Here is a 14,501-nt window from a genome sequence, read left to right on the forward strand (position 1 = left end):
AATATGTATATTTCAGGAAAAAAAAATAAACAATATTACCACACCAATTATGGATTATGACAATTATTTCAACCTGATAATGAATGATGATGAAAATACATAACTAACCCAGAGCAACTACATTGCCCATAATCCAAAGCAGGTCTGAGACCTGCAGAGAAGGTATAGGTACACAGAAGAAAACTGAGGCACCATTAGAGCTAAAGTGCACCAGAAAGAGATCGGAGTGCTCCTTCAAATGAACTAACAATGTGACTGTTTCAGTCACAAGTCATAGGCACTTGAGTAAAACACAACTGAAAATCCTGACCACATAATTGTTAAATACGGTCCTCATCCCCTAAATGGCATATTATGTAGATTTTAATACTGTTCTGAAATGCCTCAAGTTGCATTCAATTTCACTGAGGAAGAGAATTGATACACCAGTAGCCCAACAAACTCTTCACTCTCACTGTTGTCATCTAAACAGCATTCATTTGCGGTTCAGTGTTACTGACACAGATCGACCTGCCTTTGCAACTAGTTGGCTCACAGACAACACCCTGACAAGACAATGACCAGAAAATAGGACTTTGGCAACATCCACATCAGATAAAATCTGGAAAAAGGTCACTCCAAAAAATAATAATAAAAAAAAAAAAACAGAAGACACAGAAGTAGCATCTTAGGTGCTATTTGCCATTTCAGTAAGAGGTCCAGACAAAAATGTAAGGGGAAATGACAAGTCCGACCAACTTGTCAAACTGTCTCTTTTAGTCTTTACACTAATCCTTCAGGTGTCATGCTTCTTTAGACATGAAGACAAGCGAAGAAAGAAAGAAAGTCACAAAGATACTGAGGCAGGAGAGGCAGCAATACGCAAGTGGATAACAGGGTTACATCAGACCATTTAGAGGGAAAATCTGTGTGTTGGAGGTCTTAGCACAGTCCAGAATGAGAAGAGCAGCTAATAGACAACCCATTTCAGTGCATGGCATTCAGTCCTGGGCTTAACAGATCAGTTGTGAATTAATCGAATTATCTAATGTTTCTACACAGATCTACACTGACTTGTCTGTAAGATGCTGCTTGTCTGCTAATTTTAAGCACTTTAATTATTTCACTGGCCACACAGGGCAAAACTACAAAAGCATTCAAAACTACTGCAAGTCAAAAGCTTTGAAGCCTCTGCTAAATTTCTCATCAAACTGTCACTAGTCCACTACATAGGGGTGATTCCTTCTACATTTTATGCATCATTTTGTCAGGTTTAAATATGATACGCACACACACAAAGCACACAAAAAAGATAAAGGACCACCATGTAACTTATTCAAGGTGACCTGAAGTTTTGTTTTCTAATACACAGTATATATCAGTAGGTTGCTTGTCAAAATCATACTGACATGTTTGCAATGCAGACAGGGACTGCAGAAAAAGCTACCATACAAAACTGTTCACAGGCATCAACACATAGAAATTATCTTGAAACTGTACCAGGTTCAAAAATAACTACACATGTAGTCTGTTATAATTGCTTTGCAAAGACCAAAACAAAATAGCATAGTTTTCACTTAAAGGTGCTTTAAGCGATGTTGAGTAACGTCACTACTGTTGATGTTCAAACAAAACAGAGCGAGCTTGCAACTCCCTCCCCCTCCATCCAGTGCAATTGAAACTCTCCTAAACACGCATCTTGTCAGTGATTGGCTGGAACAGTTTGTTATTTTTTTCTGGTCCAGTTTTGCTGTATGTAACAAAAAATGTTTTAGCTTTAACCGTGTGACATCGCTTATAGCACCTTTGATAAAGCTTTTTAACTTGTTTTTGGCAATATATTTTGTCATGTCTTGCTGTAAAACCTGTTCTTACATTACTGCAAAGCACCAGTTTTCACATAAAACTGCATAAACAATTGCATGAAACTACATCACCATGTGCCATTAAAGGAGAAATCTGACAATTTTTCACATAGATCTCTATATAGATAGATGCTTTATCTGTTGGAACTAGCAACTCGAGCAACTCGATTTTTCCGTACCAACAGTATGTTAAAAACTGCGCACAATCACGTCTTAAAAGCTGAACATCTGATATGTATAAATAATTGGTGCCGATAAGGGGGAATCCTGACCATGTTATTAAGATACAACCAAGGTCAGAGATGGATGCAAGATAGTATAGGAAATTATAATCCCAGATAGTGATAAATGGTTGGTCAGGATCTTAAGAATTACCCGTCACCCTGCTGTGTTCTAGACAGAATAAAGTCCCTTAGATCCACGATAAACAAACTGATTTGTGACTAATAAGCCTATACTGTGTGCAGCCCTCATACAATGTTAAAGAGGTTAAAATAAATGGCAATGCTTACAATCCAAGCTTGTATTCTGTTTTGCAAGATATTTCATAAGAGTGCATTTGACTTGCTTACTTGCATCAGTGCTTAAGTCCAGGGCTCTGCTAGTCAAATATAATGTTACTTTCAAACAACTGTCAAAAGCCATTGATGAAAAATGCATGTCTGAGCTGTTAATCTGTTAATTACAGTGAGACACGCTACCCTTTGAGACATTAAATGAAGCCAAATGCTGAATGTTGCTCTTCAGGAGCATAGGCTGACTGACTTTGTATTCATCAACTACAACAGACAAAAAAAATTAAAGACGCTCCGGCTTCCCCAAGCTGGACGGAAATGATGGGGGAGAATGTCTTCCTGTTCTTCATAAGATAAAAATGTTTTTCATCTCTCTCTCTACCGGAGATTTAAAAACAAAACAAAAAAGTTTTACCTTATATAATTCGCAAGAAAACAATATGTCACAAGACTCCCATGCATTTTGCATGCTGCTCAGGCTTGAAATGTTTCAAAGGCATGGAAGGATTTCAGTTTTAGACAACAAAAAGAGGACTACAACACAGGAAACAACATGCCTCGACATTTTACTTGGGCTTCATCTGATCATTAGAACTATCTTCTACTCCTCCAAAATTCACTAGATGGGAACATACAGCACCATAGTGGTAGTGTACAGTAGAATAGGAATCCGCACACAAGCTACTATTTACATTAAGTGCCTTTCCAGTGACATGGATGGAAACGTCACCATTATTTGGACAGCGAAGTCATACTCAAGGCCAACTTTCTGTTTACATTGGGCATTCACTAAAACGTCATACTGAAGGCCAACTTTCTTTCTGTTTACAATGATGTAAGGTATACACTAAAACGTCATACCAACAGCCAACTTTCTGAATTGCTCTCATTCTTGGAATGACTCTTATTTTCCCCCTCTGTCCAAGAGCATCCAACAAATTTCTGGATATACGTCTTGCGCACAGAGCTACCAGTCATCCCACTGTCCAACTTTCTGTTTACATTGATGTAAGGCATACAATAAAAAAAAAAATGTGCCTTACTGGGGCAACTAAAGTAGTCACCCATGGAGTTAGATTTTTTCCTCTGATGGACCTCTGGTTTCCTCTTGCTCATTGATTTTCTTTGCCAATATCAATTTTTTCCATTCAAGAACACACACACACACCACCACCATCACCAACAACAACAACAGACACAGGAGATGTCAGTCGACTGCAGGACCCCGTCCCACAGAATATTAGCTTTTTAAGTTATGCGAGTAGACACAGTCGGACTGATGGACACACACACACAGACAGACAGACAGACCGATGGACACAATTACAAAACCATCTTTCCCTCAACCATGACGTGCCACCTTCAAACAACCCAGTGATATATCAATAGACTATTAAACATATCAACAGTGAAACACAAGTAAGGGATAATGTATAGAACGCCGGTCATTATTGGGAAAATAAGTCCCGACAGGGCGAACCGGACCCCGACGCGCAGTGGAGCCCTGAAGGGACGTTCTATACATTATCCCCCTTATTACACGGCTACTTGCCAAACCGAAACAATAAACTCCCCACGATATGACTCTTTAGCCTACATAGCCTAGGCTATAGCCTATTTGTTACCGTTTCATCGTGGCTTTTGCTAAGAAACAAATAGTTCGCAACAGCACACGCTGAACTTGAATCAAACATTCTTTAGAACACAGCTGATCAACTGTCCACTTTCACTTTTGAATGAAGTTCCAGTCCTTGCGTAGTAATAGGAAAGACGTGAAATAGAAGCACAAAACCCATTTTCCTTGACAGCGGTCTGTTATACTTAGCAACGGTCTGTTATTGAGAATTAGCAGACCACCGAACGTTGGGAAGGACCATTCAAGTGAATGGAGCTTTCTTCAGCATTATGAAGAGCCGTGTAATAAGTAAAACTAAAAGTAATTTCTTTGCGACTCATGCCACCAGACAAAATCGATGAATCTGTTTCGATTTTGTAAAAGGTTGGTATTTGAGCTCAACAGCCAATCAAATAATGGCCATTCTAGAACACTGAACAGACAGCCACAGTGATTCTGACAAGTGTGTGGGATTACAAGTCCCTCCTGCAACCATAGTGTGAGCGTATGTGCATAGGGCTGTATCCAATGATCCTATGACCAATGCTAGATTTCGCAACTTTTTCACCTGCCTGCTCGAGCATTTTAAAAATAGAAAAATCTCATCTAGCAACCAATCTGAGCAGAGGACTCTCAACTTTAGCAGCACCATTTTTCCCACGTTGAGCAACATAATAAAACCACCTTTTCCGAGCGTGTGAATGACATAACTTGCCTTTTTTGTGCTCAGCTCATGAACACTTGTGTGGAAAAAATATGACAACGAGCACCCGGCTGTTATAGCTTATAATATTGTGTGAGACCTTAATCACAATCAGTAAACATAAGTCAGTGTGCCTTGGCATTTTGGTTGAACCTTAGGTGTGCCTTAGCCACATACATGTTGAGAACCTCTGTTTTAGAAACTTGTAAAGGTGTCCGATTTAGAAAATGGATTTGTCCTAGATCTGGTACGACAGCCAATTTGGTGCACTTTTCTCCTATTTAAACAACACCTCACTGATACGTGCCTCAGTTCACACTGAAGTATTTCCATAAATGTTTTGTTACTGTGACGGAGTGCCATCACTACGGTTAAGTATGCCTGGCTCTTTGGCGATGCAGTCAAGTTGAAGGCTTAATACCCAGGAGACCCGGGTTCGAGGCCGAGTGGGGTGACTGCTCTCTCCCTTTGCTACATATGGGGTGCAAGTTTGACAGTGTATTTTGCTGACAGTGTATGCACACTGTGGCCAAAGCGAAGTAAAACCAAAGTTAATTAATAAAAGATAGATGGATAAATCAGAATCCCTGGTTGCATGTGACTGGTTTATTCAATTTCAATTCACCGGAGCGGTCTCGTCCATTTCAGAGTCCCCGCCTTGACATAGCATCCTGCTACCTATATCGCCGCCGAACTCGGGCCCATAGTGTCAGAAGTGGGATGGCTTGCCGTAAGGCCATCGGAGGCGTGTGTGAGCCGTATGATGGACCCCCAGGATAGGTAGACCCCTATGTGACGGACCCCAGAGATGGGTGAAGCACTAGTGTGTGGGGCACCCTGGGATGGGAGCAGCACGGCTGGCGGATGCATGAGTGATGGATGCCAGCATGGTATGAAGTGCATGGGCAACCTTCCTGAAGGGGAGGGCAGTGTGACGGGAGTTCCGTCACAACGGTTGAGTATGCGTTCCGGCTCTTTGGTGTTGCCGTCAAGATGGACACTTGGGTTTGAGGCGCCTGTTCTCCCTTCGCTACAGTTGCATTACTTACTACATTAGTAGTACAAGAGGATGAAGGGATAAAATGGCAAAATAAGGTAAAGGCTTCTTTCAATCACAACCCTTCGGTGATTTCCATGAAGCAGAGTTTTTAAAGGATCTTTTCAATTGGCAATGTGTATCTGACCTCTCTGCTTGAAACGTGACTGCCTTACAGCTAGTTGTGATACCTTTCATTGGTATCTAAGACACTGTTTGTGAGCCTAATATCTCCAAAGGATCTGGAGTCTACAAAATCAGACATTTTGCCTGTCTTTTCAACAAAATACAATAAAATTCTTAATATGTCGAGGATTCAAAAAAATATAAAAAAAATAAAATAAAAAAAAAAGGCCAACTAGGCCCATTCAACCAGACTGACATTTAAGTTTTTGCCATGTCAAATGTCGTTTGTTGACAGAGATCATCTTTCAGTAACCAAATGATCTTCTGATTGGCTGAAGGGGGAACACACCCATCAAACATAGCATGAAAAAAGGTGTTTAGAGCAGACATAACCGCCTGCTGCATTGTCAGCACATTTTCAGTAAGGCATACTGAAAAGTTCTAAATAAGATAGATGACCTGTAGGCTACACTGTGCTACCTAACACAAATATTGCTGCCAATAAATATGTGTAATGGATACAAGCATGTCGACACGTTACAACAACACAAACATATGAGAGCGAAACTGATCTAGAACAAAAGCTTAGTCCTTCAGTTATGTCCCCTACTCTGTGGAAACATTTTAGCCAAGGGTTCCTCTGAAAAAGCTACAATAATGGAAATGTCTGTTTGACAGAAACATCCATGTGATAACAGCATGTTTAAACATTTTAAGAAATAACTCAACAATCTGCCCTTGACACAGGCAATTCTACCAGGTAATGTGCTATTGCCCAAACATCCCTGTAGCTGAATAAATAACACACTAGCCTAAATAAATAAATTTGTCTTGACAGTCTCATTACGACCCTTAGGGAAAAGACATTCAGTGGCACCACACAGTTTACACTAGATCTCCAGCAGCGAAAACATACTATGGAATAACAACAGCAAACACCCGACCCAGCACGTGCCCAAACACTCTACCCAACAAGCTTATGAGCTCTAAGCAAACACTGCACATTTATGTCTTTACAGCTAAGAAAAAAAATCCTACTGACAAAACTTAGTCACTGCCACATCCATAATTAATCACTGTTTCCTGACAAGCCTGCATAGACAATCCAACCAACAGTAAAGTACACCAAGCAAAACCTATAGCCCTGCTGCTTTTTCGTTATAAGGGGCAACCTCAAACAGAAGTCTTGAATCGTGCAACCACACCACAATTTAACGGCCCTCAAAATCAACCATATTTGCAACCGCAACAAATATTAATAGAGAGAAGGGCTGAGAGGAGAGGTGGAACCTCTGGTCCTGACACCACTCTGTCGCCGAGGGATCTCTGAAAGTACTTTTTTTTAATTATTATTATTGTGTGTATCATTTTATCACTGTGGCTTCTTCCATCTTCCTTTTTTTGCTTTTTGAAAGAGCCCATCTCCTACCTAAGCTGGTTAGAGGGTTCCCTTATCTCTCTCTGAAACTCTCTCTCGCCCCATCCTCCTGCTTCACGCTCAGTGCTTTGTGGAAGCTGGGGGAGCTGCTGAGGGAAGGGGAAACAGGCGTTATTTCACAAGCAAATCACAGTCAGCACAAACACAGGTGCAGAAGAGACAAGGTTATAAAGAGGGAGAAAACAGTTCAGTTCAGTCAGCACTGAGAAGATTGTGTACCTAGACGTCACACAATTAAAATAAAAGATGTTTGTTTTTAAATGTTCCGAAATGTTTTAAAGGTGTGTGTGTGCTTCATCAACTGACTGAGACCAAGACATCTGAGCACATTCAGTCTGTGAAGGTCAACCAGTGATTCCTTAAAATGTGGAAGCTACTAGTGATGATACTGAAAATATTTAGTTGAGTATTATTAATGATTTAAAGTCAGCTAAAACAAAGTGCAACTAAGATCTGGGTCCTATGAAAAAGGAACACAAAGGTAAGCTCAGAATACAATGCATGGCTGGATCAGTGTTCAAACGCTGAATGCATGACACTGCCAATACATTCAAATGTGATGCTGAAGAAGTATGATACTGAAAGTACATTGAAGTGGTTCTAGCTGTCTGTTGAGACACCCAAGTCAGGGATCTGATCAACTACCTCTAGTAGATCACATACATCTAAACCACCCAAACCACACTGCTCAAAAACGGTTAGGAAACACGTTCATACACAGGACTCTAAAAAACACTTCAAAAAGGTTTGAAATGACTAAGGTCAAGTGCAAAGTGAAATGACTTGACTAAGTTCAAGTGCAAATAATACACTTCAGCCACGAAAGTAAAATAAAAAAAAAAAATGATTTTGCAATTGCAATGATTTTGCATCTTTCTCAGGTACATGACAATGAACATGAAACTTGTTATTAACGAGTATATAGGCCTATCAATACAGCATAAGACACGATGGCAACTCTAGCTGGGTATACACTTAAAAACTTCTACACTGAAATTGCTTTCATTCCTTATACTCCCTCTAGGGTTGGACAATATGGCTTAAAAAAAAAAAAAAAAAAAGTCTCAGAATCTTTTGACATCAAACCAATTTACGATTTTAAAAACAAGTTTTTACTTTATATTGTTTTGATTTTCCCTTCTGGGATTTGATATATTTCCCCTTGGGGTGAAAGAGCAGCAAGAAGCAAGGCAAGTATTATGGACTACCCATACATTAGAAGACTTTGAAAAGGTTTTTGAAAGACTACAGTAGGCCATCACATCTTCCCACATATAAAGACAAAGTCACAGATTTTAAAGTCAGATTACACAGGCTATGATTTTGCTAGAGCTAGGAATCTTGTATGGTCACTATACAAGACTGCAACTAGATTCCTTTAAAACATTTCCCCATCATGCACCAGATATCAATGGCATATCAACGAGGACTGTATAAACGACCCATATAGCCTACCCTAGGACCTCATAATTTCTGCAGCATTGTTTCATGTGTGACATCCCCAACCTGCAGCGTTATGTAGGCTATAACGACATCACACTAGATGATCTAGCATGGGCAGGTGATGTGTTTAGATCCGTAGAAGTATTTTCTGACAGATACCGGTAATTGAGGTGTTCCGTCATGTGGAATACTAATAATGTCTAAGAAACAAAATAACAAATTATCATTCAGGCTAGTCTACGGCTGTTTGGGTGGATTGACATAGATAGAGGAGTGTGCCCCACGCCGTAAAACTCCCATGATTTCATTTCAACTTTGGACATTTAGTTGGCAACTCTTAAATCTCTTGAAAATCGTATGGTCTAAGGCCAGCATTATCAAACGGGATACAGTTTGAAAATGTTTCTACGACTGCAGTTTGTTCTAGTGGGTGTTTGTGCTGCCACGGTCATTTCACAGAAAGCAACACCTCTTACTCAGCTGCATGCTTGTTTGAAGCACTGCAATACATTTGTTGTGCCGCTACCTTTGGTAACAACATCCTTTAAAGACATTTTGCTGCGGGACTTTGTCTGTTCTGGATCTGACACCGCAAAACCGAACCAATTTTCAAAAAACTGATGACACTCTTCCTCTCCTGGGAATAAGCTCTTCCCTGTGCGCTGCCACACTGAACTACGGGAGTCCAAGGGGAGCGCGTCGATGGTGGAAGTTAAAGAGAAAACCAATTTTCATTCAAATAATAATCGACCAGAACGTCAAATTCAAATTAATCAATAAAATCCATTTATGGCCCAGCCCCAACTCCCTCCCTCTCACCCATAGAAATCTGAATCAATAAAATGGAGCCATAGCAATCAACAATCTAGTGAATAACCTATAATCAGTCTGTTTTTTTCTAGGTTTTCTAGGGAGTACACTAGATTACTAGAGACATTTTTGGTCAATAAAATATGCAGACTTTGCATCTCAGGGAATGTTTGGCTAGTGCATGGCATGACTCATTTAAGGCAGGCACAACTGCAATCACTAAAGACTACTTGCTCTTAAATGGCAATCAAAGATAAAACCAGTGATGCCATTACACAAGTTATAAGTTATGAGTGTCAACCCCAGACACCCGAGTTCAACTGGCCAAACAACTACTATTCTAAAAATAATTCCTGTGCCTTTTAGGGAGTTGGCCTTCCCAGTTTGAGACCGAAACAATCAACAACGTTTAATACACCTTCGTAGTGGAGGTCCAGCGTCCACTGAGAACATTATCTTCAAGTAATACAAATAACTAATTACAGGCAAAATGTACTTATGGTAGCGTTGAGTATGCAGTGTATACAAAGTTAATGTGACCAGAGAAAACGTTGCAAAGAGATGCTCGGCACTGGTTAGTTACTAAAGGGATAGTCAACATCAAATCTTGCTTCATTCGCTTTGTTTGACAAAATGCAGACAGTTGGCAAGAAGTTGCATCACCACTGAAACTACAGTGCACGTACGAGATGAACAGTAAACGGTTGGCAAACCCACTATGGGCTCCAGTGAGTGGAAGCAGAGCAGAGTTTGAGTTAAGAGAGAAGCCAAATAGGGAAGAGGGAATGTACACATCAACATAATATGATGTGAAAACAGGCGAGGGTACAATTAAATGTGCACAAATAGACTCTCGGACTTGACAGTATCTCTTGCATGGTAATGCTAACATCAGGTTGGAACTATTTTTGAGGGGTGGGGAATAAGCAATATTATATTAAATTATATTAAATTCAATGTTACTACTGGGGATCTTGTCGAACAGTCCTGACCGCCCTGGACCTCAGAGAGGTTCAGTACTCAGTATTCTGCAGCATTCCGTTTCATGAGAGAAAATGCCGTTTCTGAATCTGTGAAACAGCACATCGCCTGTGAACAACATGATGACAGCATAGTAGAAATGTTCTATTTGGTATAAAAGGATGTTTATGCCAAACAACTTGGGATTTTAGGGCCGGTCATTAAAATTGTGTCGCAATAACGACTTCTTCGGCTTTGTAATTATTATTAGCACACTTTTAATTCTCTGAATCACTACAATGCCACACAGATGAGTCTGAAAATGTATGGGTGGCCCAAGTCCAGACAAGATAAAGACCTAACTGTATGTGTTTCTTTGTCACTATAATAATTTTAAACTACTTACACACTGGTGTTTCTTTTTTAGCGTTTTACAAGGACCTATTTAGCATCACCACTAAGGATGATGCGCAGTGATGAGTGTATTCACTCGTTTCTAGCACTTACGAATTTTTTCCTTTTCTGTACTTACAAATACCTACCTTTATAGCTTTAATTGCTGACTTTGTGATCTGGGTCATCTTGGCTTTGGAGATCGGAGGCTTGTATTCATTGAGCGAATACAGCTGGAAAAAAAAAAAAAAAAAACAGAATGTTTAAAATATTTTTGCAACAAAAAGTATCACACATATACCATCTAACAGATACAGCATGACAAATACTTTATGATTTTAGCTTATAGACCCTTTCAAAATGTTCCTAGAATATTTCCAGTTAAAAAACATTCAAAACAGTCAACAAAATGTTGACTTTAAAACAGGGCTTTTTTATTTTTGTTTGTCCCCAAGTTACCATTAGCTCAGTATTGTTTTCTGTGCCACCAGAAATGCCTTGGGAACACACATGTTTCTTTATGCTGTTGAAAAGGTCAAGATTTAATGTAATAACTGTTCATCCAATTTGCCCATGTCTTATCAGTTGTACACAGCTAAAAAAAAAAAAAAAAAAAGATTATGAGCATGATGACTATTGTGTCTGTAACAGAAGTGACTTTATTCATGCATAATAACACTACAACTGGGTAGAAGGACTGAGATATTGAAACATTGTAGGTTTATGGCATGATGATGACCAGTAATGCCGACCAAGACAAAGATAATATTTCCTGTTCATATAGGGGCCTAACAACAAACCAAAACTCCTTGATTAAACTAAAAGCAGATTACATCACACGTCACCACTTGACAGTATTGATATTGTTGGCAATATTCAGCTCCACTGACACTGTTCGTTTTGGGCATGGAAACATGCTGTGCATGTTAGTGTCCAATTTCATATGAGGTAATACCACTAATAGATGTGAATAAAGTGTGTCTGCTGAGGCTCTAGATGACTGAATTTGCTCTGACTTGATTAGCTTGCAATGATCACTGGCTAGCCAGCTAGTGCTATGGTCGCTAACGTTCGGTAGTCATCAACTAGATGGGGTAATGTTGGCGTAATTTGGTTATCCGAGTGCGTTGTCTTATCAAGGATGACCGATATTTGAGATCACTTTTCATTCACAATCAGTCAGCATCATACATCTAAGTTGGCGACAGATCTGGCATAAGCAGAGAAACTGACCTTTTCATGACTGTAGATACATTAACGTAACTTCACACTGAAGTCGTCTGACAGCAAACGGTATGCTACCGTTTAGGTTACGTGTAGTTTAGAGACATGGATATCTATATCATATATTTCATGTTGGTAATAACGTTAATCAATAAAATGCACTAAGCATGAATCAAAAACGTCTGGTTACAGTAAAACAGCGTGGCCTGCAAAACAATACGCAACCATCCAACCTAAAGTTAGCTAACAGCATATTGGGTCTAACATCAAGTAATATAGCTGTTTCAGATGGTCTCGTTTTTGCACCGAGAAAATTATTTATCGGATAAGTAATGTATTGTTCTTTAGACTAGAGTAATGTTAGACTAGCTAACGCGCCAATAACTCCTGAGCTTGCAATCTTTGCCCTGTAGAAGCCAAGCTAATACGCGGTGAGACATCTAACGTTAGCTAACGCTAAATGCCGTCAAGCTAACTTGGAGTTAAACTTTCCCTTGAGTTTAGTGATATTTTTTATCTATCAGAGCACGTTTAATTGTGGGCGTGATTATTGTCCCATTAATTGTAAGTCTATAATCTTGATTTACGAAAATATGTAAGACTGTGAATGCGCAAAAGCGCCCCTGACATTTGTCAGCTCAACAATGCAAGGGTGACAGACTGAGAAGCTATTTTCCACCAACATACCCTGACTACACAGGCAGTACTATAGCTGGTTGCATTTAAGGCCTATTATTTAACATCTATTATTTTGCACAACTTTTCTGAATCAATATAGAAACCAAGCACACCTTCCAGAGATAGGAAACTAGCTAGCTGGCAAACGTTATTATGACTTACGAATGCTAAAGGCTAACGCTAAATGCGTTGTTCGTAGCTAACAATCTACAGCGAGCTAGCCTACCAAATACAAATTTAAGTTAGTTATAGCCAATTTCCTGAATCAAGAGGTTGGCTGATCGGATTGCAAACAATTGACTTTGTGTAAGTAGAGAACTCGCATAACCCATTCTGATACTAGAATCGAGCAATGCTTTCATTCACACAACATATGAGGCCTATAGGGGTTCATTGACCACCCTCTACAGTGGCAAGTCGCTATTACTACACGCTTCACAGGTCGGAGATGGACATCTGGTCGAATGTAAGCTAAGTTTCTACGCCGAGAGAAGTAATTATGAGAATATAGGTTTCATAATTGTAGGAAAAAAGACAAACCTCGCCGTTAAATGCTTTAACAGCCTCCATGATGCCGGTTTTCAGAGTCACAACACAGTATTAATATCAAAATGTTCCCGAGCTACACCGGCTCGGAGGCCGCATGCATGCTCTGGAATCGTTGGGTGAGATGGAGGAGCTTGGCAATATGGCGGACAAGCATTGATATTCAACACAAAGACCAGCGGCTCCAAGTGTTGAACATAGGTAATACATGTTTTTCTTTCTTTTTAACCTTTGGTCTAATGGCGACACCTTGTGGCACAAAAGCTAGGACGGACTGAATGACAAAGTTGCATGCTGTGTCACAAATGAAGTAGGCTATTCATTATCTACACTAAAAAAGTGGACTAATTTTATTAAGCACTCTACTATCTTGAAATATGTACATTTCAACAAAGCATCAGTGAATACCTGTACATACATCATAACAAAAATATACACATACTTACAGTGATACAACCTACACAAGGTTTAGCTAAATAAAATCATTTAGGTTATGCCATCTATCGTGTAGGCTGTGTATAATTTAGAGCAGTACATTGTTGAAATATCCATTGCATCATTTAAAGCCTACTGCACACAGTACAAAAATGTAGACATAAAATGGCAGTGGGCATACAAAATGTTCATGGCATTCATTAGTTACATTTAGGCATTAAGGCATTGGTGATGTAGATGGCACGTATCACAGCAAAACATCGACATTCTAGAATAATTACAAATAGACCACAGTTAAGAGCCTGTATTTTTCAAGGTCCTTAAATTTAGTTTAAGTAGCACTGATGTGGTTATGAATATCTCTGACCAAGTCCAAGTCCATTTGGTTGTAAGGACTAAGTTGTCTATATGCTGGTCTCTGCATAAGTCCCAGCAATGGTTACTTCTTCTGCTGTTGCTGCTGCTTCTGCTCCTGTTTCTGCAACTGGAGGTACTGGGATTTCCTCCTGCAAGTTGTGACGCATACAGATCTCCTGCAGGAGCACTGTGTTGGACTCCTTCCATTCACGAAATTTGCTAGCAGATAGAGATGGGTCAGAGAGCACCTGGTCCAGTGTAAGCAGATCTGCCTCTTTAGCCTAAATCAAAGAGAGCAAATGGGGAGGAGGGTTGTATTAATAGCAATGGCAAGATTTCTAGCATTCAATAACAACAATATATTTAAATGCTTATTGT

At 39.7% G+C, this 14,501-nt stretch overlaps 2 protein-coding genes across 8 annotated transcripts in view; both read right to left on the bottom strand.

The window, feature by feature from the left end:
• Positions 1–13,475, bottom strand: part of scaf8 (SR-related CTD-associated factor 8) — a 33,458-nt gene extending 19,983 nt beyond the window's left edge. Inside the window, exons 1-2 of the mRNA XM_048227886.1 lie at positions 13,326–13,475; positions 11,033–11,116 (exon numbers count right to left, since the gene is read on the bottom strand). Of these exons, the coding sequence (XP_048083843.1) occupies positions 11,033–11,116; positions 13,326–13,355 (114 nt within the window). The 5' untranslated portion in view covers positions 13,356–13,475. The remainder of the gene's footprint in view (positions 1–11,032; positions 11,117–13,325) is intronic.
• A 580-nt stretch (positions 13,476–14,055) lies between these two features.
• Positions 14,056–14,501, bottom strand: part of LOC125284067 (connector enhancer of kinase suppressor of ras 3-like) — a 44,685-nt gene continuing 44,239 nt past the window's right edge. For all 7 annotated transcript variants that reach the window (XM_048227785.1, XM_048227784.1, XM_048227786.1 and 4 more), the window contains one exon: positions 14,056–14,404. In XM_048227785.1, coding sequence (XP_048083742.1) covers positions 14,171–14,404 — 234 coding nt within the window. In that variant the 3' untranslated portion in view covers positions 14,056–14,170. The remainder of the gene's footprint in view (positions 14,405–14,501) is intronic.

Source organism: Alosa alosa, chromosome 19 (genome assembly GCF_017589495.1).
Source record: "Alosa alosa isolate M-15738 ecotype Scorff River chromosome 19, AALO_Geno_1.1, whole genome shotgun sequence".
Taxonomy (NCBI): Eukaryota; Metazoa; Chordata; class Actinopteri; order Clupeiformes; family Clupeidae; genus Alosa; species Alosa alosa.